The 24,540-nt window shown below is 37.8% G+C and overlaps 2 protein-coding genes across 2 annotated transcripts; one reads left to right on the forward strand and one right to left on the reverse strand.

Moving 5' to 3' along the window:
- Positions 1 to 262: 262 nt before the first annotated feature.
- metap2a (methionyl aminopeptidase 2a) lies at positions 263 to 14,199 on the forward strand. The gene is made up of 11 exons (XM_081362840.1): positions 263 to 604; positions 1,952 to 2,053; positions 3,396 to 3,461; positions 8,399 to 8,501; positions 9,169 to 9,330; positions 9,483 to 9,664; positions 10,995 to 11,089; positions 11,163 to 11,259; positions 11,342 to 11,445; positions 12,287 to 12,402; positions 13,495 to 14,199. The coding sequence occupies exons 1-11, from the start codon at positions 430 to 432 to the stop codon at positions 13,745 to 13,747; spliced, it is 1,455 nt and encodes a 484-aa protein (XP_081218966.1). The 5' UTR covers positions 263 to 429; the 3' UTR covers positions 13,748 to 14,199.
- Positions 14,200 to 14,565: 366 nt separating this feature from the next.
- Positions 14,566 to 24,275, reverse strand: usp44 (ubiquitin specific peptidase 44). Its single transcript, XM_081362834.1, has 7 exons — positions 24,195 to 24,275; positions 22,107 to 22,369; positions 20,547 to 21,815; positions 18,939 to 19,134; positions 18,387 to 18,495; positions 18,090 to 18,295; positions 14,566 to 16,633 (listed from the first exon to the last, which is right to left on the reverse strand). Exons 2-7 carry the CDS (start codon positions 22,281 to 22,283, stop codon positions 16,503 to 16,505), a joined length of 2,088 nt encoding a protein of 695 aa, XP_081218960.1. The 5' UTR covers positions 22,284 to 22,369; positions 24,195 to 24,275; the 3' UTR covers positions 14,566 to 16,502.
- Between the last annotated feature and the right edge of the window lie 265 nt (positions 24,276 to 24,540).

Consider the following 24,540-nt stretch of genomic DNA (forward strand, 5'->3'; position numbering starts at 1 on the left):
AGAATATGAATAAACACTTTAAACAATTAAAAATAAACCTGCACTTTGTCAAACATTTTCTCTGAATGGATTTCCTTCATTAATATTCTGCTCGCTACAGACTCCACAATGTCGAAGGCTTGGTCATGAATATTTATAATTTTAAGTGACGTCTGCCCATTGGGTTTATCTGATTGGCTAAGAGGCAGAACGCACTAGTCAGCTGGCCAATTAACGAACGGAAATGTTCATGAATATGAATTAGATAACTTTTCTGGAGGCTCTCGACAGCGTGACCAAATTAACATTAATGAGCTAATTCTTCTCCATAGTAGGATGCTTGTAATGGCATTCCGCGTCATGTACTCACTCAGCTGATTCGGCAGCTTTTCTCCGCTCCTCCCACAATGCACCGGTCCCTCAGTCTCTTCACTCGCGTCCGCATGAATCATGGAGGCGAACGGGAGCGAGCAGCTGCAGCCGGTGTCGGTGAGCCCGAGCCCGGTACCGGTACCGCCAGGCATGGACACGCTGATCCTCAACGGGCACGCGGCGGAACGAGACGAAGCTGATCCCGCAAAGAAGAAGAAGAAGAAAAAGAAGAAAGGCAAGTCGGCAGTTTTGGGTGAGTGTCTCATTCATAGTAATAAGAGCAGAGACCCTGCTTTAAATCATCAGCTGTGAACTCTGAGGAACTAAACATACTCAGGATCATCTGTCCTATGTGTACATACGTTTTGAGTCAGGCATTAGAAGATCTGTAAAAAGTTTTTCCAGCCCAGGAATGCTTTGGGATCCTAAAGAAAAGCTTAAAAACACGTATAATGTATTTTTAAATTTCTGTAAAATTTATCTAGATGTTATCATTTTAACTTAAATTATTATATAATTATTATTTTTATGTTTTTTAGGTATATATGTATATATATATACACATGTATAGTTTTAATATTTGTGTTATACTTTTACAATTTTATTTATTTATTATTAAACATTAGGCCTAATTTATTATTTTATGTAATTACATTTTTCTTATAGACATAGAAGATTATAGGTTACATACAAGTTGTTTTGAGATAAAAAAAGTATTAAAAATACTTCTATATTTATATCAAATAAATTTAAAATATTTGTATATTTATATCTTATACTTTTAAATTATTTTAATTTATTTGATATTTATTTGTTTATGCATTTGTATTGTTTTTGTCTTATAGATCTAGAATAATATAGATACATACATATAGGCTGCATCTCAAAACATTATATTCTAATTAAGTAATATGATGCTGAAAAATGCTGTCTATGTTGGCACTTGGCAGTCAAAGATTTGAGATGCCCTAAAACACAATTCAAAATGTCTCTTTTTTTTTTTTAGCTTAAGATGTCCTGTAAAGTCCAGAAAGTTAGGCAGCTAAACATAAATTAACGTGAAATTATGTGGGTGAGTTTACAAGCAGCCTGGCAAAATTATGACTGTCACTTCACATTGCTTTTAAAGTTAATGGCTTACTTTTGAGAAGTAATTGAAGTTGTGAGATATATATATATATATATATATATATATATATATTACTATAAAGTAGTTATAGATCATGTAAAATTCTGCCGTGCATACATTTGTATTTTATAACATGTACTTATCTGTGCACTTGCAACACCACGTCTACTGTGTTGCCCTAGCAAGGTTATATGATGCTGCAGATTGTTTCTCAGGCTTGTTCTGAGCCAAGTTTGCTTTCATAGACATAGATCCAGTATAAGAGATGAAGTTGTGGACAGTTTCCAAACTGACAGCAGTTACTCACTTCCGAACGCGCGCACACACACACACACACACGTGCACACACACACACACACACACACACACACACACACACACACACACACAGGTCGCCGCTGCTGATGCATCTGGCACACTTAGCACTTCCTTTGCTTATGTGCTTGTTCACCTGTGTGTGTGACTTTGCAGCAGGACACGGAGAGCAGGGTGAGGATGGCGAGGTGGAGCTGAAGAAACAAACCGAACAGCAGAACCTGGATGAGAAAGATAGAGAAGAGGATGGAGAAGAAGGTATTCCACTTTTAAATGGATGCCTCCAGTTCTTATGCTCATTTCTTTACCATATAAATGATCTAACACAACTGTTTTCCTATAATGCTTGCGAGATCTTATTCAAACCGATTATGTATGCAATTGCATACTGATAAACTTTTTTCTCAGACTTTCTAGAGTTGAGCTGGTGTTACACAAAATTGGATTAAAAATAGCTTAAAAAAAATTTATTTAAAAAATAATAACTCAAGGTCATGTCACAACAACATACTACTGTTTATCGTTTCGTTTATTTTTTGTATACAGACTTTTACACAGTAATATTTAATACACTTTATTTTAGTCACAAAATTTTTTTTTTATTGTGTGTGTGTGTGTGTGTGTGTGTTTTTATATATATATATATATATATATATATATATATATATATATATATATATATATATATATATATATATATATATATATATATAAAAATATGTAAATACACACACACACACACACACACACACACACACACACACACACACACACATATATACACACATATATATATATATATATATATATATATATATATATATATATATATATATATATATATATATATATAACAATTCATGTCCAATAGTGATGTCTGGCTCTGATGTCTTGAAAGAAAAATACACCCTTTATTTAAATATTATAAAAAAATGGTTAAAGATTTTATCATGTTGCGTTGTTTTGTGATAACGCAATAAAACGTGCCAAATTGTGCAGACGTAATTTTTTGGCCAGGTTGTCATCCAAAGAAATGATGAGCACATGCAAAAACAAGAGAGAATTTATTAAATATTAAAAACGTATTTAGTTATAGTCAATGTTTGATTTTTTCCTGTGCAGTTTTGTATTTCTATGCATTTTTTTTGCATAGTAAAATAAAACCTGTTGCTGTAATTTGCCTTTTTTGCCAAATAACTTAGATATAACAACGCCAAATGATGCCAAATAACAACCTAACCCTTAGATTAATACCTTTATGTAAACCAAGTTTACAGTTTTGTTTTCCTTCATATATAAAATATATATATATATATATATATATATATATATATATATATATATATATATAAAATATTTCATATTTTGATTATAATCAAAAGTTTAATCCAAATTTAAGCTTAATCCAACATGTACCAGGGTTATTAAAAATAAATATCCCCATGGATATCACTTTTTTTATATACAGTATATAATTAAAAACATTATATATACATATAATATATACTGAGCAGTGTACAGTATGCCAGTAGTACATTGTGAATATTGTCATTTTAATTGCACGTCACTTATTATTGTGTCGACCCTGTTACCATCACAGACGGTGAGGAAGCTGATAACGTCTCTGGGAAAAAGAAGAAAAAGAAGACAAAAAAGAAGAAAGGACGTAAGTGTTTTGGAAAAGATGTTCGATAATGACCACTGAAGAGAAATGAGCAGTGATCAGTTATCAGTGAGAATCTGTGACCGTGTCATTGCAGCACCTTTGTGCGTGTGCCGATACGGGGCCGCGGTACGAATCCGCGTACGTGTGCTGGTGTTGATGGGGGCAGGGAGCGTGTTCGGCTGCCAATGCAGCGCACTGGCGTAATGCCAGATCAATGTGCCTCTGGGAAAATCCTGCAGTGCAGCCTTTATTTCAGCGGAGGATTTTGAGCGGGTCCCACTTGTCACCAAATGCTTTGCCATTATTTAGCAGATATTTATCAGAGACGTAACATAAAACGCTCAAGTCAGCTTAAAACAAACAGATGTTATCAGCTAACTTTTCTACAAACTTTCACTGTAATGATGTGTGCCTTATGATGTTAAAATATTTTCTCTCAAAAAATGAGAGTGAATTTATTCATTTACAATCCATCTTCCTTGGTGCTCGAAAGAAGTAAAAGCATAAGGGAAATGTTTATAGTGCTCTTTATGATCAGGGTCTACTTTAAGTTATTAAAGTAGTCCATATGACTTGTGCACTTGTTATTCACTAAAAAAAGACATCTGCATTGTCATGTTAGACTGGTGCAAGTACATCCTGCAAATATTATAAAGCACGAATACATAGCAGAATGTGAGGCCTTGTCCACACTAATACATTTTCGTTTGAAAACGCATCTTTTTCTCTCCGTTTTGGCCTTCTGTCCACACGGAGCTGGTGTTTTTGTCTTGTGGAAACTTTATTTTGAAAACATTTTCCTAAGGGGCCACCGTTTTCAACTAAAACTGGAAAAGATTTTATGCGTTTTGGCCGTTCATTTAGACGACAACGGCGTTTTGGCGGCAAGTGCAAGTTTCTGAAAATGATACCGTTATAGTCACCATGTAAACTACAAAACCGCAGATTGGTGAAAACGGTGACGGCATGCTCATGTGTATTACGTGTTCACTGTTCAGTCTATAGGCGCGTGTGACATCGCCAACTACTGGCCTGGCATGAATAATACAGCGTTTTTAATCTTTTTTTTTTGTGGATTTGTGTGAACGGGGTTTCCTTTGTACATGAAAAACGCAGAAGAGAAACTTTGGGCATGTGTTTGTCACCCACTTTGGGCAGATCCTTGTGAACGGGGATTGTTTTGACAACATTGTCGTCTCTTTTCCATTTACAGTAGTACATTGTTGTCATGTAAACATGCCCAAAGTGGGTGACGAACACATGCACAAAGTTTCTCTTCTGCGTTTTTCGTGTACAAAAGGATCCCCGTTCTATGGAAGCTTGTTTCCGCCACAAAATAAAACATTTTAAAATATAATTGCGACTTTTTATCTCTTTTTCTTGCAATTGTGACTTTATATAACACAATTCTGACTTTATGGGCCCTATTTTAACGATCTGAAACGCAAGTGTCAAGCACAAAGCGCAAGTAACTTTGTGGGCGGGTCTTGGGCGCTGTTGCTATTTTCCCGGCGGGATAAATGACTCTTGCGCCAGGCGCAAATCTAAAATGGGTTGGTCTGATGTAGCTTCATTATTCATAGGTGTGGTTTGGGCGTTACGTGAAATAAACCAATCAGAGCGTCATCTCACATTCACTTTAAGAGCAGACGCGCTTTTTCCATAGCGGATTGCTATAGAGAGCCTAAGTCCCGCCCCTCCGCTTCCGGCTCATGGGACCTTACTTCGGAAAAAATATGTATGGAAGTCAATGGCGAGAGATAACTTATCTTTTTATTCCGTCTGAACTGTGCCCTGAACTACACATATGATGTTTGTCAATTTAAAAGATAATTATGAAAGTCAAGAAAGTCGCAGTTTGTCATAAAACAGAAGAGTAACGTTTAGTTTTATGTGAAAATCGCTCAATGAACTACATCTCTCGTCTCGAACTATGTACGTCACAAGATCCGTTGCTCGTATGTGTGTATTCTGGCTCAAAACACTCAGGCATGACGGCGTAACGTTACGATTATAATGTAAGACTATAGAAAAAATGACAGACGTTAGCTTCAGTAAAGTTAGCTTCATTCATTGAGAGAAAAGGTATGACGTCACATGTGCGCCTTCTGGGTTTGTAGTCTTTCTAATTACGTATTTTCACAGTCTTATACCTCAACAGTTTTACATCAAGCTGCGACTTTCTTGACTTTAAATGTATCTTTTAAATTGACAAACATCATATGTGTAAATCAGGGCACAATTCAAACTAGATCAAAATATTTGTTGTCTCTCGCCATTGACTACCATACAATATTTTTCCGAAATAAGGTCCCATGGTGGTCGACCGGAAGGGGAGGGACTTAGGCTCTCTATAGAGCTGGTAAGTCCCGCCCCTTCCGCTAATCCCCCTGGACCTCTAGGTTGAAAAATCGTCAATGCAAGTGAATGGGAGAAAATAATTATTTTCTGGTCCCGTTTGAATTGTGCCATGAATGTGAACATATGTTGTCTGTGAATTTTTAATATAACTTTTCGTGTAAAGAATGCTACAATTTAGCGGGTAGAAGTTTGATACGGTTAGACTTTGTGTGAGAGCACTTTGTGGACTACAACTCTTAGCTGCTTTCGACGCGTTTGAAACGTCACCACCACTCGCACACGGACACTAGCTCACGGATCCCGCTAAACATGACTGTGTCTTTGGTGCACTTCACCGCCTTCTTTCAGGGAGAGGACAAAATCGTTGAAGTTGGTGAAAACCACGGGTAAGTCAACTTTATGGGGTGACGTCACATAGGCGACATGTAGTCTTTCTCGTTATGTCTTTTCCACAACTGCTAGCCGAAGAATCATACCATATAACGTCAAACTCATAACATGAAAAGTTATATAAAAAATTCACAGACAACATATGTTCACATTCATGGCACAATTCAAACGGGACCAGAAAATAATTATTTTCTCCCATTTACTTGCATTGACGATTTTTCAACCTAGAGGTCCACTTGGGATCTATCTATCTATCTATCTATCTATCTATCTATCTATCTATCTATCTATCTATCTATCTATCTATCTATCTATCTATCTATCTATCTATCTATCTATCTATCTATCTATCTATCTATCTATCTATCTATCTATCTATCTATCTATCTATCTATCTATCTATCTATCTATCTATCTATCTATCTATCTATCTATCTATCTATCTATCTATCTATCTATCTATCTATCTATCTATCTATCTATCTATCTATCTATCTATCTATCTATCTATCTATCTATCTATCTATCTATCTATCTATCTATCATAATCATCTATCCATCATCTATCATAATAATGTATGATTTGCAAAAATGAAAACTGCTGCTTCTGTGTAGATGAGAGAATCAAAGTGTATGCGCGTTGTGCACACGCTACATTGATTATGGCCAAGCATGCGCCCTTAAAATAGCATATGAATAACATGCGCAACGTGCCACTGACTTTAAACAATTTTTTCCTGGTTAGTGGCGCAATTGTTTTCTAAACCTGTAAAATAGCATGAAGGAACGTTTGCGCCGGAACACGCCTCCTCTTTGCGCTGAACCGCCCAGGGAGCGCAAGTGTATTTCCTAACTTACCGACGTGCTTCTGTGGAGGGAAAAGTCCACAGTGCGCGGGTGCAAAATAGGAATGATACATGCGTCGGTGTACAAAGTCAATTGCGCTGGGTGCAAGATAAGGCCCTATATCTCACAATTGTGAGTTTATATCTCACAATTCTGAGATATAAAGTCCAATTCTAAGGTTTGATTCTTTTTTACCTCAGAATAGTTTATATCTCCCAATTCTGACTTTATAACACGCAATTGTGACTTTATCTCCCAACTGCGACTTTATTTCTCAGAATTGCGACTTTATATCTCGCAATTACGACTTTATTTCTCACAATTCTGACTTCATATCTCGCAATTGTGAGAAAAAAAGTCAGAATTGTGAGATAAAAAGTCGCAATTATTATTATTTATTTATTATTCAATGGTGGAAACAAGCTTCCATACCGTTCACACGAATCCACACAAAAAAAAAAGACTAAAAACACTGTATTATTCATGCCAGTAGTTACACTACACGCCTATTAGACTGAACATGTAATACACATGCGCATGACCTAATCGTTTTCACCAATCTGCGTTTTTGTAGTTTACACGGAGACTATAACAGTATCATTTTCTTGATACTTGCACTTTGAAATTACTTGCATTTTAAGGCCCCCAAAACACAGATGTGTAAATGAACGGCCATACGTTTTCCGTTTTTAGTTGAAAACGGTGTCGTGTAAACGTCCGTTGTGTGGACTGTAAAAACGGAGGTATTTGAAAATGATGATGCATGTTTAGTCATGTGAAACATATTGAACCGATAGATATGTATGTTTATACCGGTATTGTGCCTGTTATGTGCTATTCACTTTTACACTGTTTTTAAAGATAAGTTACTTTTTACTCTCTTCATATCGCAGTCCTGACATATAATTTACTCGTAATTGCTGTCCTGCAGTAAAACATGAGAGCAGTTGTGTTTTAGACCAAACATTTAATGGTGACTGAGTGCGACCTGGACACATTAGTAAATAGTGAGATATTTTGCTAGCCTAAATAAAATGATCCTCCCAGAAGAATTGCGCGAGAACTTTAATGTCTGTTCCGTCTGTATCATCTCAGTGAGCTTTTGTATCTTCAGACTGTCTCACTATCGTCAGGTAGTTCTGTGTGAACTGTAGGCACATTTAAAAAAAATGGTGCCCAAATGCTATCCAAATAGATAGCTTCACTTTCATTGTGTGGAAAAGAGCAGCGTGAACATTCTGTGAAACATCTTCTTTTGAGTTCCTCAAACGATAAATTCATAGAGGTTTAGAACTTACTGAAGATGTTGTTCTCACATTAATATACCTTCTCTCCTGTAGCCAAAACCCAAACGGACCCTCCATCCATCCCCATTTGTGATCTGTACACCAGCGGAGTGTTCCCTGTGGGTCAGGAGTGTGAATACCCTCTATCACAGGACGGGTAAGGATGTTTTGTCTTTTCTCAATGTGAATACTCTTAAACACCCTCAGGTCACCTTGTACTTTCTACGGGCCGCTCTACCTCGTATTACCCTGTGCTCTGTGTAATATTATATCGCTGAGACTACTGACATAGAGGTCACTTATGTTCCCTCACGCCTAAAGTACTCTCTCCAAAAATAGTTGTGTGTGTGTGTGTGCGAGGGCCAACTCATAAACTTAACTTCCTCACATCATCTTACTGAATTCCTGCGGCATCTTCGAAGGCGTTTATGGCCTGGAAATTTATAGTCTTGACTTGACTTTGCCAAACTTTAACCATAATAGTCAGAGAAGGTACAGCCAGTCAGCTATAAGTTGCAATTGACTGATTTTACATGATTAGACAAATGTTAAACTAATGTATCATTACAGGGAATAACAGAAAGGTTTTTCATTTATAAAAATGGTTTATTTAAAATTTTTTAAATGTATTTCTTGATGTACTTATTAGAATATTTATTAGCACATCAGCTAAAATCCGGCGTTTCACCCCATTTGAAAGTCCGTAATGGCCTGGAGAAGCATTTATATGTCCATCTTTAATAGTGTTTATATGATGGTGGATATTCTCAGGGTAAATAAATGTTCTTGCTACGTCCTCTCAAGTGTTTTTTTGGACCTCTCAGCTCTAGCGCCGCTTGGAGAACGAGCAATGAGGAGAAGAAAATGTTGGATAAAGCCAACGAGGAGATGTGGAATGATTTCCGGCAGGCGGCTGAAGCCCATCGGCAGGTGCGGCAATATGTGAAAAGCTGGATTAAACCTGGAATGACTATGATTGACATCTGGTGAGGATATTAATATCTGTAAACCTACAGTGTGATTATTTTTTAAGGTGTTAAAATAGAAAAAATGAACTGGGAGACATCAATGAACATCAAAGCCCAAGTGTCCAGTTTACTGGTATTATCTCTTTTTCTCTGTGTTTTCTCTGGTTCAGCGAGCGGTTGGAGGACTGCAGTAGGAAGCTGATCAAAGAGGACGGTTTGAACGCAGGGCTGGCGTTTCCCACCGGATGCTCGCTGAATAACTGTGCTGCTCACTACACACCTAACGCTGGAGACCCCACAGTCCTCCAGTACGACGACGTGTGCAAGATTGACTTCGGCACACACATCAACGGTATGACCGTGGACGACGCACCTGCCTTTATGATGATAGTAGTGTTTTGTAATAGTATTCATATACTAATGTAATAGTATTATTAATCATAATTAAAAGTAATTAAATAAAATAACATAATAAATCACAAAGTACTTTATAAAATCTGAGTAAAATTATTATGATGATTGGCTTTTAATAATAATAATAATAATAATAATAATAAGTTTAAACAATCTTAATAATTAAAAGCAATGCAAAGTATTCTTAAAACAAAATAAGAATTAAATTATGATGATTGGCTTTGAATAATAATAGTTATTGTGATTATTATTATTATTATTAAATAAGAATTAAATTGACGATTGGCTTTTAATAATAATATGAAATATATTATGGAACAATGTACAATACTTAAAAATATATAAATTATTATGATGATTGACTTTTATTATTATTATTATTAATAATAAGTTGTTATTATTATTAGTATTATTATTATTATTATTATCATTATGAAACAATCATAATAATTAAAAGCCATTTAAAGTACTTCATTATCAAATAATTATTAAATTATTATGATTGGCTTTTATTGTTATTATTAATTATTATTATTATAGTTATTATTATTATTATTATTGTTATTAAATAGACATAATAATTAAAATCCATGCTAAATACTTAATATAAAATAAGAATTAAATTATTATGATTGTTTTTTACTACTACTACTTATTAATAATAATAATAAGATATTATATAGAATATTATGAAAAGCCATGTAAAGTACTTATTTTAAAATAAGAATTAAAGTATGATGATTGGATTTTAATAATAATAATTATTATTATTATAAGTATAAATTTGTAAAATATTATAAATATTATATAAATATTATAAAATTAGAATTAAATTATTATTATTATTATTATGACACATAATGATGATAATTGTTTGATTTATATCACTGTTACTTAATTAAAAACCTTAACATAAAATAATACAATATCATATGTTTTAATAGAACAAATTTGCAGCTGTACACTAGCAAACCTTAGACGTATTTGGCTGAATCTGTTTCTCATTATCTGAGAAATGCCTATTAGGAAAGTTGGGGGGAAATTATTATGTATTTAATTTCATATTTTCACTGGAGAGCGGACTGCAGATGAGCGATGGACTGTTGAACTGAATTAGATATTCAGTTTCATTTTGATCATAAGAAAGGATTCATAAAGCGGTGGGAACAATGTCGGCATAAATTCAATTTTGCTTTACGCCTTTTGAATCGCACAAAGTATTTACTGCACTGTGTGTGTTTGTGTGTGTGTGTGTGTGTGTGTTTCAGGCAGGATCATTGACTGTGCCTTCACTGTCACCTTCAATCCAAAGTATGACCGCTTGCTTGAGGCTGTGAGAGACGCTACCAACACAGGCATCAATGTGAGTGTGTGTGTGCGACTGACACCATAAATTATCGTGCGTGTGTGCAGAATTAACAATCTCTCTTTCACAGTGTGCAGGTATAGATGTACGTCTTTGCGATGTTGGAGAAGCAATACAGGAAGTGATGGAGTCGTACGAGGTTGAAATAGATGGGAAAACGTACCAAGGTATTGACTGAAATAGGAAATAATCATCATAATAATAATATTAATCTCTTAAACTGACATAATTTTGTGTGCATTTCCTCAGTCAAACCTATCCGGAATCTGAACGGACACTCTATTGGTCAGTATCGGATACACGCTGGTAAAACCGTGCCTATAGTGAAGGGAGGCGAAGCCACCAGAATGGAGGTGTGTGTTTGTCATAGTCATCTTGTGCGTGTTGCATTGAAGATATCTGTATCACTTTGGCTATGTCTGGAATAGCATACTACTATTAATGCAGTATGTATACTGTGCGCAGTATGCATGGATTTCACGCCATTCTCTAAACGTAAAGGTGTCCATTTCACATTAGCTATGTTTAGAATAGCATACTAGATTACTACTCTTACTATTTCTGCAGTATATGCTGGATGGAAGACTGTATCCCATAATCTTGACTTTTTACAAATTAACCATAATTGAACATTCACATGGTTATAAAAAATGTATGCCTAATGTTTCTTGTCACATTCAGTTATGAATTACATAAATCACATAAATAATAGCCTGTATTTTCAATTCAAAATTACGATTTTTTTTTTTTGTTTGCCATTTGTTTGGCCACTAAAACCTGAATGAAAACTGAAAAAGGCAACCATTTTTATTTATGGCATGAAGTCAAGTGACAACAATGTAGTATACTACTGTTTGAAACTTTCAATGTTGCTTACGGGTTCATGTTTCTTTTTTTCTTTTTTTTTAACTTTGTATACAGTATGATTTGTGTACAATAGTATACAAATTATGTGCAATATACACTTATACGGTATTCATATTCAATTTCAAGCCCCAGTGGTTATAATTGTATGCTAGCATATATGCTAAAGCTAATTGCACAAGTTGTGTAATTGTCCTTTCTGATAATCACAACTCAGGAACTTGTGTGTTGAAAAACTGAAAAGGCAATTTGTTACATTCATCATCCTCTTTATAGAAAAAGCTATGAAGTATTTTGACTGACTCTCTGTTCATTTCCATTGACGTCCAGGAGGGGGATGTGTTCGCTATTGAGACGTTCGGCAGCACTGGTAAAGGAGTGGTGCATGATGACATGGACTGCTCCCATTATATGAAGAACTTTGATGTTGGACATGTGCCAATCAGGTATCAGCCATTCATACACTACTAGTGCATGTAGAGCTATTTGGTGCAGTTCTGGAAGATCTGTTTCAGAAAACCCTTCTGATCTTAAAGGAATAGTTGTGACATCATGATGAGGAAAATCTTCTAAAATATATGGTTTTAAATTAGAATAAAGTGGTGCAGGGATTTTTGGAAGCTTGTTTCCTTCACTGAATAAAAAATAAAGTAATTGCGACTTTTTATCTCGTTTACCTCTCGTAATTGTGATTTTTTTTTTTTTCTTCTCAGAAATTCGAGATTAAACTCGCAATTGTGAGTTTATATCTCGCAATTCTGACTTTCTCACAATTTCGAGCTTACATCTTGAAGGTCTAACTTTTTCTCGCAATTTGGACTTTACTACGCAATTGTGAGTTTATCTCGTAATTCTGACTTTTTTTATATCTCCAATTCAGATTTTTTTCTGGTAAATGGGAGTTTATATCTCGCAATTCTGACGACTTTCTCGCAATTCTGACTTTTTCTGGCAAATGCGAGTTTATATCTCGCAATTCCGACTTCTTTTCTCAGAATTTTGATATATAAACTCGCAATTGCGAGTTAAGTTCAATTCTGAGGGGGAAAAAAGACCCCCCTTTTTTTCCTCAGAATTGCCAGTTTATACCTCACAATTTAGAATTTAAGAAAATCTTGTGCGAACCACTGCCAAAAAAAAAAGACTTCCTTGTTTTGACGTCACAACTATTATAAGTGTTTTTAAGAAAAATTGTGTGCAGCATGTTTAGGTTTTACGAATATGCATCACGTGTAAATTTCAAAAATGCATTAGGCTGATGCAGCTATTTATACAACAATAGTTTTAGGTTTATGAAAATCAAAATTATAAAATATTAAAAGACAAGCACATTTTATAGAAGTTTGAAGCTCATAAAAGAAAGGTTAATCCAGAAATGAAAATTCTGTCACTGTTCACTCACCCTTCTGTCTTTCTGTATGAGTTTTCTGTGGAACACAAAAGTAGACAGTTTGAAGAATCTTCAGACTGCTCTATTCTTTAAACCAGATTAATGAATCAAAAGAAACACATTGTAACCTTTCATTAATGAACTTCAGGCTGCCCAGGGCAAAGCACTTGCTAAACGTGGTGAACGAGAACTTCTGCACCCTGGCGTTTTGTCGCCGCTGGCTCGACCGTTTGGGTGAAAGCAAGTACCTGATGGCCCTGAAGAACCTGTGTGACCTGGGCATCATCGACCCCTACCCCCCTCTGTGTGACGCCAAGGGCTCGTACACGGCTCAGTTTGAACACACCATCCTGCTCAGACCTACGTGCAAGGAAGTCGTGAGCCGTGGAGACGACTACTGAGACTTACATATGCATAAACACACTCCAGTCCCATGCAAAAAAACTAAACAAAAAAACAGGTATTCTTAAAAGAAGAAACTAGATTAAACCCTGAAATGCTATTTTGACCATACAGCATATACTCAGCATTAAGTTAGGCAAACTACTATGCATGTGTACAAGCCAGTGCCCGAATTAAGTGAGCAAGACAAAACCTTTGTACTCTTTTGTGCTCTGTGTAGTGAAAGAGATCATGTAAAGTATGGCTGCTTGGCTTTACACGTCACTGAAGGGCTTTTGCAAGAAAAACAAATTCATCAGGTAGTCAGTCGTAATACGCACAGCTTTTACAGTTTTTTTTTTTTTGGTATTTGTATAATATCAAATGGCTGTCTCATCTATTAGCCTATCTATTACATTTTGAACTCCGTTTTGTTTGTTTTTAAAAAAGACAATAAACTGTACAATACTTCAAATTGTTTGTAGTTCTTTACAGGTTAAATCTGTCATCATTGCAAAACTATTTTTAGCATTATTCCTGAAATTAAGATTAAGTGGGTTTTATTAAGCGTTTTATTACGAATACAAACTTTGAAACTGAATTTTTTTAAATGGTAGCTGTGACATGATGAAGAAACTCTGCTCAAGATATCAGGTTTTAAATTAAAAATATGTAAATGTTATGCTGCAGTTTTCTCAATGGTTTCAGGTTTTTTGAATGAATCTTTAAATTTGTAATTGTAAATAACAGAGACATACACATTTCATAGACAATATTATTTCACCCAAAATTTCAAGACAATCTTTAAAATGGTAAAGAAACAGTTGGCAAGTTGTTTAGAAAAATGCAAAAATATTCTCCTTTTATTGAGGTAAATTTCTCCATGAATTGAGGTAACAATTTGCATAGTTTTACATCTATACTTGCTCGAATGATGAAAAAGAACAACAAACCAGATGTGGAAACTGTAAGATAGTTGAGCAAGTGTGTGTGTGTCTCACAAACACATACATCCAACAAAGTGTACAAACTAGAGAACGGTCTAACGCCACACACTGACAATGTATACAGCATACATTGTCTTTTGCTGGTGAAAAAAAAAATCTTTTACATTTTCCTGTAAAATGGGAAAAAAATATCTACCCAAATACCAGGTATAAAACTACATTCTGAGAAGGAGACAGAAAAATTCCTGAATCGACTCGTTAAAAAGTCTCAACATCGTTAACTCCTTTCCCGCCATTTACGAAAAGTTTTGCATTTCCGTTTTTTTTCCACTGTAAGCCCGGGACACACCAAGCCGACGAAAGACGACTGTTGTCGCGTTCCGTCTCGGCCAAAAAGATGAGCTTGAACACACCAAAAGGACTCAAGTGGACTATCGTACGTTCTGCGCCTGTGTAAGTAAATATCTTTATATATCATATTCGTCATTCAAAAAGGGAAACCGAAACCATGACTGCAGATTTACAAACCGTTAACAAAGCAGTGCGCGCGTTACCAATTTGAATATCAATAACGCTGATCACTTTCTTCTTTCCAGTCGGCTCATGTTATTATGAAAATATGTGTGCATTCAAATGTTCTGGTAAGATGAGGTAAAATTATGACAGCTTCTGTTCCGTCTCGACTTCTTTGCTCGCTATCACTTCTGCTTCTATTCTCGTGCACTGACTGGTTCGCTAAGCTGAATAGCCAATCAGAGTTCTCTCTCTCATCGACGACCCAGTGCGGAACACACCGAAAAACTAAGCCGACCGACGCTGAGAAACGATGTGTCCCGGCCTTTATATGGTAGGGGTTATGATATCCTCTGAAAGAATAACTCATGATCAAAACACAGGTGAATGCGATACAAACAAGCGATATCATATGCAAGCATATGGATATGTAGAATAACGCGATCATCAACATTAAATCAAAACTGCCTAATGTTACAGAATGAAATGTCGACCAAGGACGAGGTACAGGACTGTTAATCTTTGATGGACTCCATCTATGTTTTAATCATCGTGAATCATTGAATCCCCTCCTGACGTAGTCTATGACAAACACAAGATTTTCTCAGCTTTGTGCTCAAAATGTTGCCTTTTTTATGAAACGTATCCACATTCAAGTGTTGTGAATGCATTAAGCGAGAATAAAACAGGGTTTTGCTTGTTTGTTTGCTCCGTTTTTTCTTTTGATATATTGCATGTTCAGATGGTCATACAACAAAATATCCTGAGGGCCATGAAACGTTTGTGAAAATGATTTTAAAAAAAAAAGAGCTTGCGTTGGCAATTTTTTTATTTTATTTTTTTAACGCTGGCGGGGAAAGAGTTAAACTGATTTTACTTGGCAGGGCACTTTAAAAATATGTCTGAAGATATTAAAACACTTTTAATATGAAGAGAGAAAACATTGTTTCTTACACTTTCTTTCATCCTGACGCTACAAACATTTCAGGCTCGGAACACATTCAAAACTCAACTTTGGTTTGATGACATCAATCAGGGAAACACAGAGACACTAATGAGGGCATCAATGCTTCCGACTTGGACAATCTCGCTCTCTTCGCACATGCACACAAACGAACGCTACAATCGCTGCATGAATGCCTCCTACCAAAATCTGTCAGTTGTATAACTTTAAGGCATAAGTGTGCGTGACAAAAACATACTCTCCACATTTGCTGTACACTAGAAAAAGGAGACAAGCTAACCGTCTCAAAACGATATCAACAGAATGTACAAAACAAACAGTCTCTGCGGCTGACTGGCTACTCAGCGGAGGTCAGAGGTCACTGGCTTTGCTTTTGTCCTGAGAGTTTCTCTGTGTGTAGAAGAGAATGTAAGCCTGGGCCTTACACACTTCCTCCACGGCACACACACTCAGTTTAGAGTCGTTACAGTGCACCCAAAACCCTGAGAAGAAAGAGGATAAGATGCATTAACGACAAAAATGCAAACTTCTACCCGAATAGATTTATAATAACTTCATTTAAACTTGCAAAAAAAACTAAAAACAAACCCTGGACTAAGTTGATTTTAAATGTTTCAGTTTCAATATAATAAACTATAAATAAAATTAAAGTCCCCCTGTGGTGAAAATCAAGCTTTGAATCTTGTTTATATGTCTATGTGGTGTTTTTAATATGTTTTAAGACAAACCATGTGCAAATTCATAAGTCAACACCATTGCTGATGATTTTCTCCTTAAAACTGCAGTGAACCAAAGACAGTCTCAAAAGCACGGTTTGAAATCACTGGTGTTTCTGACGTCACAAACTACCTTGTAACCAATCACGCCAATGTGTGATAGAGTGGATCTCTGAGCTGGTGTGAGTGAGTGGAGGCAGGGCTAATTTGCATATTAATAGAACCGCGTATACTAAAAGCAAGGGTGTAGAGTTACATTCAAGCTATTTTAAGGCATGAAGATTTTTTTTTCTAGGAAAAAACGTTTAAATGTGTCATTTTGGTGATCAAAGATGAGTTTTGAGGGATAAAATTATTGACTACAGGGGGACTTTGAAGGGATATTTCACCACTGGAAAGATGAACGTGTATTTAAATTGGGTCATTTATGTAGTAGAAATGTGAAATTATTTTAGAAGTTGGTGCCTTCTAGATTGAGAAAAGCCAAAAAATGTATTTTTGGCTCATGTGGATGAAAGACAACAACTCCCAGAATGCACTTGCTTCGCTGCCCTACGAGGCCACTCCCAAGCCAAGCCTACCGGTTACAGAGGGCAGTATTGGAAGAAATGATACAACTAGGCTACTAGTTGACTCGAAACTGAAAATACGCCATTTTATTGTGAGATCCCCCTATGGGCGGGTTGAAAACATGCGGAATGAGTTCCTACTACTGGCTGTAGTCTCTAGCCTCTGGACAAAAAAGCCTCCGATGACGTAAACATTTTTTCCAGACACACAATACAGAAATCTCTCGTCTCAGGGGGACATGAGGGAGGGAAGCACGGTCATTCGAAAATACTACCGGGTTTCTACTGATACAAAGCTTAATGCTAATCAGTGAAGTATCCCTTTAAGAACTATGCATAGCATCTGTACTTACGCTAATGCACTAACAATGGAAGTCTATTCTGGAGCATTTAAAAGCATAAATGTACCTTTTGTATTTGTTGCTAAAGCGATTATAATGTGTTTTTTGAGCTTTAATATTTTATAAATGGTCCTTTAATGACTACTTTTCTATGCAGATGTACTTCTGGTTATGCATTTACACTAGTAACGTCAAGCCATTTCTGGTCCACTTGCACGAGTCAAACAAAAGTACTGTGTATACCTTTTTACATATAATATATCCACTGCATGCAAAATTCTGACGTGGCAGATGAAAAGAAGAATGTTTTACCTCCTTCCGTATTATAACAAAAGGCAGTGTAGTGGCCGGAGCCAAATCCCTTCCCATGGTGCATGACGACAGCAGAGAGTTGGTAGAGGAAGTGTTGCGGGTGGGGTAAGTTACTGGAGTCTTTGCAGCAGTACGGTTCCATGTTCAGCTCCTGCTCAAACTGAACGTGCACGCCAATCTTCTCCCTGTGGTTTCTCCCGGACCACCTAAACACACACGTACACGTTAACATCTGACTTGACGACAGAAACCTCAAAGTTGGGAAAAATCCAGGATTTCATCTGCTCGTGTGGATACCTGAAGCGTTTGAGGTGCAGTCTGAGAACATGAGGCAGTTTGTGAACCATCAACTGTTTTTGAGCTTCAGTCAAGACCACTTGCTTTGAGCAGAATCGCCGTCGTTTGCCTTAAAGAGACAGAAAAACGAGAAATTTTTGATGATCAAGTGGGATTGCCTCCTCGGGAGAAGAGTTAAACTTAAAAGTGAAGTGTGTTCTAATTTGATCCCAGTTTAATGTTTAGACAACTATAAGTTAGCCATTAGAAGGCTGATATTCTGAAGAATGTAAATACTGATGCTTTCTAAATATTGCTCTCTTTGTTTGATTGGCTTGATGAGAGCTTTAGGCTCAGATAATTATGTGTTTGGGGGCGGAGTTATCTATTTAACTGGCCAATTGAAGACGAGCACTGGGTAGTGTTTGGGGTGCGGAAAAAAAAACTGCACCAGTGCAGAAATAACACACTTCACATTTGAGTGCCATGATATCCCTTTCAAGTTCCAGGCTATTTATTATCCTGCCATGTTTCCCTGCAGTCACATGACATGTTGGCATGTTTCCAACTCACTGTTGCAGTGGTCGCAAGCATATATGGCTCCCTCCAAAGCCTCGGTCTCTGTAAACTTGGCCAGCATCTCCGTCAACCCACATGGAACCAGTGCAGCATCCTTACTGTTGCTGTGATAACGTTCCGGAAATTCCAAAGAAAGATCCCAGAAGGGCTCTATTGTGTTTGAGCGATGATCACATGCTAAACACCTCACCTACAAGAAGAGACACAGGGATTTTTAGCCAAACTGAATGTTAAATGTGTAAAAATGCTTAAAGCAGAAACAATGTCAATTACGTGAACACAAACTGAATCAACTGTGCGCATGTAGAAGCATACAAAATTTGTCAGAGAATGCAAGAACATGCAGCAACACTGAGAATACAACAGGTGCAGTGTAAACAGTGTTCTTCTTGGTCCTATGCCAAATGCCGCCCTAAGCCCTTGTCGCCCTTAATAATTCTGCATAGACTGTCGGGTAGTCGTCTTTGATGTGCACTTTGTAGCTTCAACAGGAGGGGCACTTGTAAGCACCCCTCTGAAACCTAGAAATGTCAAATGGGGCACCATATGGCGGGGTGTACGATCCTACTCCTGGAGGGCCACTGTCCTGCAGAGTTGAGCTCCAACCCCAATAAAACACCTGAACCAGCAGGTCTTCAGGATTACTGCAGGATGTTGGCCCTGATTGAAAACCATGCGGACTTCATGAACACACCATTTGGAACAGGGCCTTTCAGGTGAACTACTGACATGCCAGAACAAAATACTAAAGGTAACTAACATTTGAATGTAACTATCACGCCCTTAAGTACTGATTAAGTTTGGTTACCGCCAAAGCAAGTAAAGCAAGTACACCCTTGTGATCCATTGGCCAAACTTAAAGGGATAGTTCACACGAAAATTAAAACCATCCCATAATTTACTCGCCCTCAAGCCATCCTAGGTTTATATGACTTTCTTCTTTCAGCCAAACACAATCGGAGTTATATTAAAAAAATATCCTGGCTCTTCCAAGCTTTATAATGGGAATAAATGGTACCTTAGATTTTGAAGCCCCCCAAAAAAGCACATTGATCAATCCATCATAAAAGTAATCCATACACTCCAGGGGGTTAATAAAGCCTTCCGAAGCGAAGCAATGCGTTTTTGTAAGAAAAATACCCGTATTTATAAACTATAATCACTGGCTTCTGGTAACGGCCGTACGCAAGTCGAATTCCGGCGGAAGAGCATAGGTTAGAGTAGACGACTCTGGAGACTCTTCTGATTTTAGACTTCTAATTCCTGACCGGTGTTTTGTTTTGCTCTATCCTCTGTGAAGGCATTTATTAATTTCTTGGAGCCGTATGGATTACTTATTATGATGGATGGAGGTGTTTTATGGAGCTTCAAAAACTCAAGCTCACTCCCATTATGAAGCTTACTTCATAATGGGAGTCAGATTGTGTTTGGATGAATTAGGAAAGTCATAAACACCTAGGATGGCTTGAGGGTGAGTAAATTATTGGATAATTTTAAGCACCCGTGCAGTGCTTTGACCAAGTCTGTGCACTTGCGTAGAGTTTGTTGCTGGCCTAATGTTTCATGTTAATCAGCAGATGTGATTATCTGGAAACCCATTACCTGACTGAGGAGCTGGCCATGAAAGATGGTGTTGACCACACTGAGAACCTGTTTGATAAGCCGTCTCTGATTGGCTGGAACAGTGGCAGGTGTAAGCGTTCTGGTCCGTTCCAGCTCATGCTGGACTTTATCTAAGAGTTCGCAAAGAAATTCCTGTGCATCCTGTTGTCCATAACCCCGGAACGCTGGGATCAGCTGCCACACGGAGTGCAGCATTGCAAATGGGGACACCAGAGCCCACTTGCCTGACCACATAACCTGGAACAGTGTGTGTAACTCATGACAAAGCGAGATGTGTTTGGAGCTGGGCTCCTTGGGTTGTATAAGCTCCATGTTTCGTGAACGGGAGGCCCCTCCGCTGAGCCCCGACCACTGGGTAGAGCCTTTGGGCTGCGTCACGCGCTGAGCAGAGAGTCCTAACTTGCGGCTGACGGCCGAGGCTAGCAGTTCCAGCGCCTGGTTCAGATCCAGTCTCAAAAAGCACTCCCGGAATACATGCAAGTGACTCAGAACTTGCAAAATTGAGTTCATGTAGCAAGTATTGCCAAGATTGCGCAAACCCGTCACTCCTGGAGTTACGGTGGGTCGCCGCTTGATAGGCGAATCACCTGTTTTAGGAGGTTGGGCCCGGGGCCGTTTGGCCTTGGCTTGTGGACGCGGCCTCTGTTGAGGCGCTCTCTCTCTAGGTGTTCGCAGAGTACGGGTAGAGACGCGAGGAGGAGCAGACCTACGCCTCACAGATTTGGTTCTATTGGCCGGCACTGCCGCGGGATCTGCAGAATCTGCTTTTAGGCTCTGGCGACGAATGCGATGGCTCTTCCTCGGAGGTGCGCTTTCCAGCTCCTCTTTGAGCTGCCGTTTGAGTTGCCGCCGCCTTTCCCGCGCCTCCCGCTTCCTCTCCTCCTCTTCCTCCTGCTGCCGCTCCTCCTCCAATCGCGTCCTCCCCCGTTCCGTTTGTACAAACCACAAGCGGAACACGCGACCAATCAGAGCGCGGCGCCGGTGCCACAGCGCCGTGAACATGCGGTCCTCGTCGCGCAACTGCAGCTCCTGCGTGCTGGTTGACAGCTGGTCTCCGGCGGCGGAGGATGAGCGCAAGGTGCGCCCGCTGCGCGTGGTGACTTCATAGCACTGGCTCTTAATGGCGCTTAGCGTGCTACGCAGCAGCTTTAAATCACCCGTCGCGTTATCATTCAGCACGTAGTCGTCGCACAAGTAGCAGTATACATACAATTCATTCACCTCCAGGGCCAAAGGGTGATGCTGCTCCTATGAACAAATCAAATACACATCCTTATAAAATAAGACACAGTCTGATAAGTTTAAACATTTTTTATGGATATTCACGTTTATATCTAAAGGTAAAGTGTATAATTTCAAGATCAACCAATAAATTACTTGATGCTGCATTTTAAGCTGAGACGGGAGCAAGCATTTTAACGTCAAAAAGAAAATCAATACTTTTTTCCTCAGTAAACTAAATTAACAAACTATTTGATGCCGTATGTATTATTTATTTATATGGCTTTAAACAATACATCAATTACATGTAACACATACCTTAAAGTGCTGAAGCGCGTGTTCTTCTATGTAGCGTCCACACGCTACGTGCGAACAGCTGAGACATGCCCACACCGACTCTGTGGTGTTGCAGTCCACACAGTGCCATTTCTGCGGGTTTAGGATCGAGTGGTCCCGCGCGAGTCTTAGGCGACCCACGTGCTTACACCTGTCCATCACAGTCAGTCACTGCCCCTCTTCACATCACCGTGGTGACGGCAGCCAGCAGCGAAACCAGCTCCTCCCAAGGCATGATGGTCAATCTGCAGCGAAAAAAAGATGGATGCATGTTGTTTTAAAGACATATCATTCATTATTTCAGTACATACACAACCATTTTAAAGGTCAGTAAGATTTTTTTTTTATTATTTCAGTACACAACCATTTTAAAGGTCAGTAAGATTTTTTTCTTTTTAAAGTGAAAGTAACAACTTTTTCATTCTTACAAAAATGCCTAATAAATGCTGTTCTTTTGAAATTTCTATTATAATCGTGAAAGAATGTATCATGGTTTCCACATGCAAATCAGCATATTAGAATGATTTCTGAAGGATCATGTGACACTGAAGACTGGAGTAACGATGCTGAAAATTCAGCTTTGCATCACAGGAATAAATTATTTTTACATTTATTAAAATAGAAAAGAGTTATATTAAATTATAATAATATTTTACAATTTTAATGTATTTATCAAATAAATGCAGCCTTGGTGAGTATAGAAAACTTATCTTATAAAAAACTGAAACGTATCTACCCTCTCTAAACTTTTGGACGGCAGTGAATGTGCGATGGTACAAGCCAATGTCTTCTTCAGTGTTTTGTGACTTAGTGATTCTGTATCAAATTAACCCTGAGATAGACAGTGTACATTATATCATATCAAGACAGCAATATAACAGAACCATCATAAAACTATTGCTCAAGAGCACGGTTGATCTGACACAACAGGAGGAAGAATCTATTCTCGTAATTACGCGCACACACACACACACACACACACACACAAGTGACCACATAGAAACTAAATCTCTGTATTTCTCGAGAGAAGAGAAATTTCTTACTTTACCTAGGTAGAGTGAAATGCTCTATGATACAGAGTGATTACCATTTCAAGGTCCTCAAGGTATTTCAAAAAGTACCATCAATATCAGGATACTACTATGGTACACAACCAAATGGAAATACTGTAGTATTTTGAAACATATCACTACAATATTCAAATAACCTGGTATTTACATGTCACTCAAAATACAGTCAAGTACCACAGTATTTACATGGTACATGTAATGGTATATGTATAAAAAAGGTATTTCCATGGTGCTCTGTCCAAAAAAACACGACAGTATCTTGATGCTTCAAAAGAATCCCCTTATTTTAAAACTTAAATAAGGCACTTTAAACATAAGTACGTAACTAGCTTCGCAAGTAAACAACCCGGCTTAAGCAAATGCATATATAAATGTCCCTTATTTAGCTTCACAGATGCCTGGTTATCTGTGTCAAGTCCAAAATAACACCCAGTTCCTCGGGGCCCCACGTGTGTTTAACAAAAACAAACTAGTCACACTAGAAATACACCTAGTTTGTTGACATTAGTCTTATTTAGAAGTTTAAATATGCCTATGGCACATTGCTTTTGTAAAAGTTGTTACTACACAGCCAGTGCTTGTCTTTATCACTCTGCTTTTACGCGGATTCAATTCTGGTATTGTATTTAATCGAGGATGGACAACCAAATTGATCTCATTTAACTAGTTAAACTCAGTTTGACTTTGAAGGTGTTTAGGCGCGCGAACGGTGAATGATGATTGGTGCTAACTAACTCCTTCATCTACATGGTTTCAAAGAGCTAACCCGGTTAACAGCTGAGCTCAGAGCACCTCAGCCTTTTTAGTGTCTCTAATGAGCCTGTTATAGAGGAAAGTTAACCAACACACGGGATGCTAGTGTGCTAATGCTAAAATCACACAGCACAGGGGTGAGACTGAGGTGTTGGGCGAGTGAAATACACTGATTGTGTTTTATTTCCGCCACTGGTGTAAACGCGATTAGATCGGAGCTGTTTAAAATAGGTGATATTTCACTAACCTGATTTTTCGTCAAGCACTGGTTACTTCTGTGGCACAACAGCGAGCGCCATCTTGTCTACACTTGTCGCGTGGAGTGGAGTGTCCCTCTGTGACGTCATGCCGGAGAGGACACGCGAGCCCGAGCCGGTGTCCAGACCTCTCAAAACAAAAAGAGTGGCGTTTAATATCTTGAAATAGATATTCAGATTTAAATAAAGTAGAAACACGTGAAGGGCGCGTGAACCAGTTTAAACAGTGTGTATGATGACTTATGTTTACGTGTCAGTCGCAGTCACCGCAACACTTTCACACACTCAAATCTCACTCGTCCTCGTGTGGAAACGAAACCATTCAACTGTATAATA

The sequence above is a fragment of the Scardinius erythrophthalmus genome (genome assembly GCF_964197995.2).
Source record: "Scardinius erythrophthalmus genome assembly, chromosome: 4".
In the NCBI taxonomy this organism is placed as follows: domain Eukaryota; kingdom Metazoa; phylum Chordata; class Actinopteri; order Cypriniformes; family Leuciscidae; genus Scardinius; species Scardinius erythrophthalmus.

Excerpts from the sequence above, each read along its gene's own strand:
- metap2a (XM_081362840.1), top strand. The coding sequence starts at position 430 with ATGGAGGCGAACGGGAGCGAGCAGCTGCAGCCGGTGTCGGTGAGCCCG. Across the intron at positions 3,462-8,398 it reads GACAAAAAAGAAGAAAGGAC|CCAAAACCCAAACGGACCCT; the intron begins GTAAGTGTTTTG and ends TCTCTCCTGTAG. Across the intron at positions 11,260-11,341 it reads AGATGGGAAAACGTACCAAG|TCAAACCTATCCGGAATCTG; the intron begins GTATTGACTGAA and ends GCATTTCCTCAG.
- usp44 (XM_081362834.1), bottom strand. The coding sequence starts at position 22,283 with ATGGACAGGTGTAAGCACGTGGGTCGCCTAAGACTCGCGCGGGACCAC. Across the intron at positions 21,816-22,106 it reads ACGCGCTTCAGCACTTTAAG|GAGCAGCATCACCCTTTGGC; the intron begins GTATGTGTTACA and ends ATTTGTTCATAG. Across the intron at positions 16,634-18,089 it reads TTGTTATAATACGGAAGGAG|GGTTTTGGGTGCACTGTAAC; the intron begins GTAAAACATTCT and ends CTTTCTTCTCAG.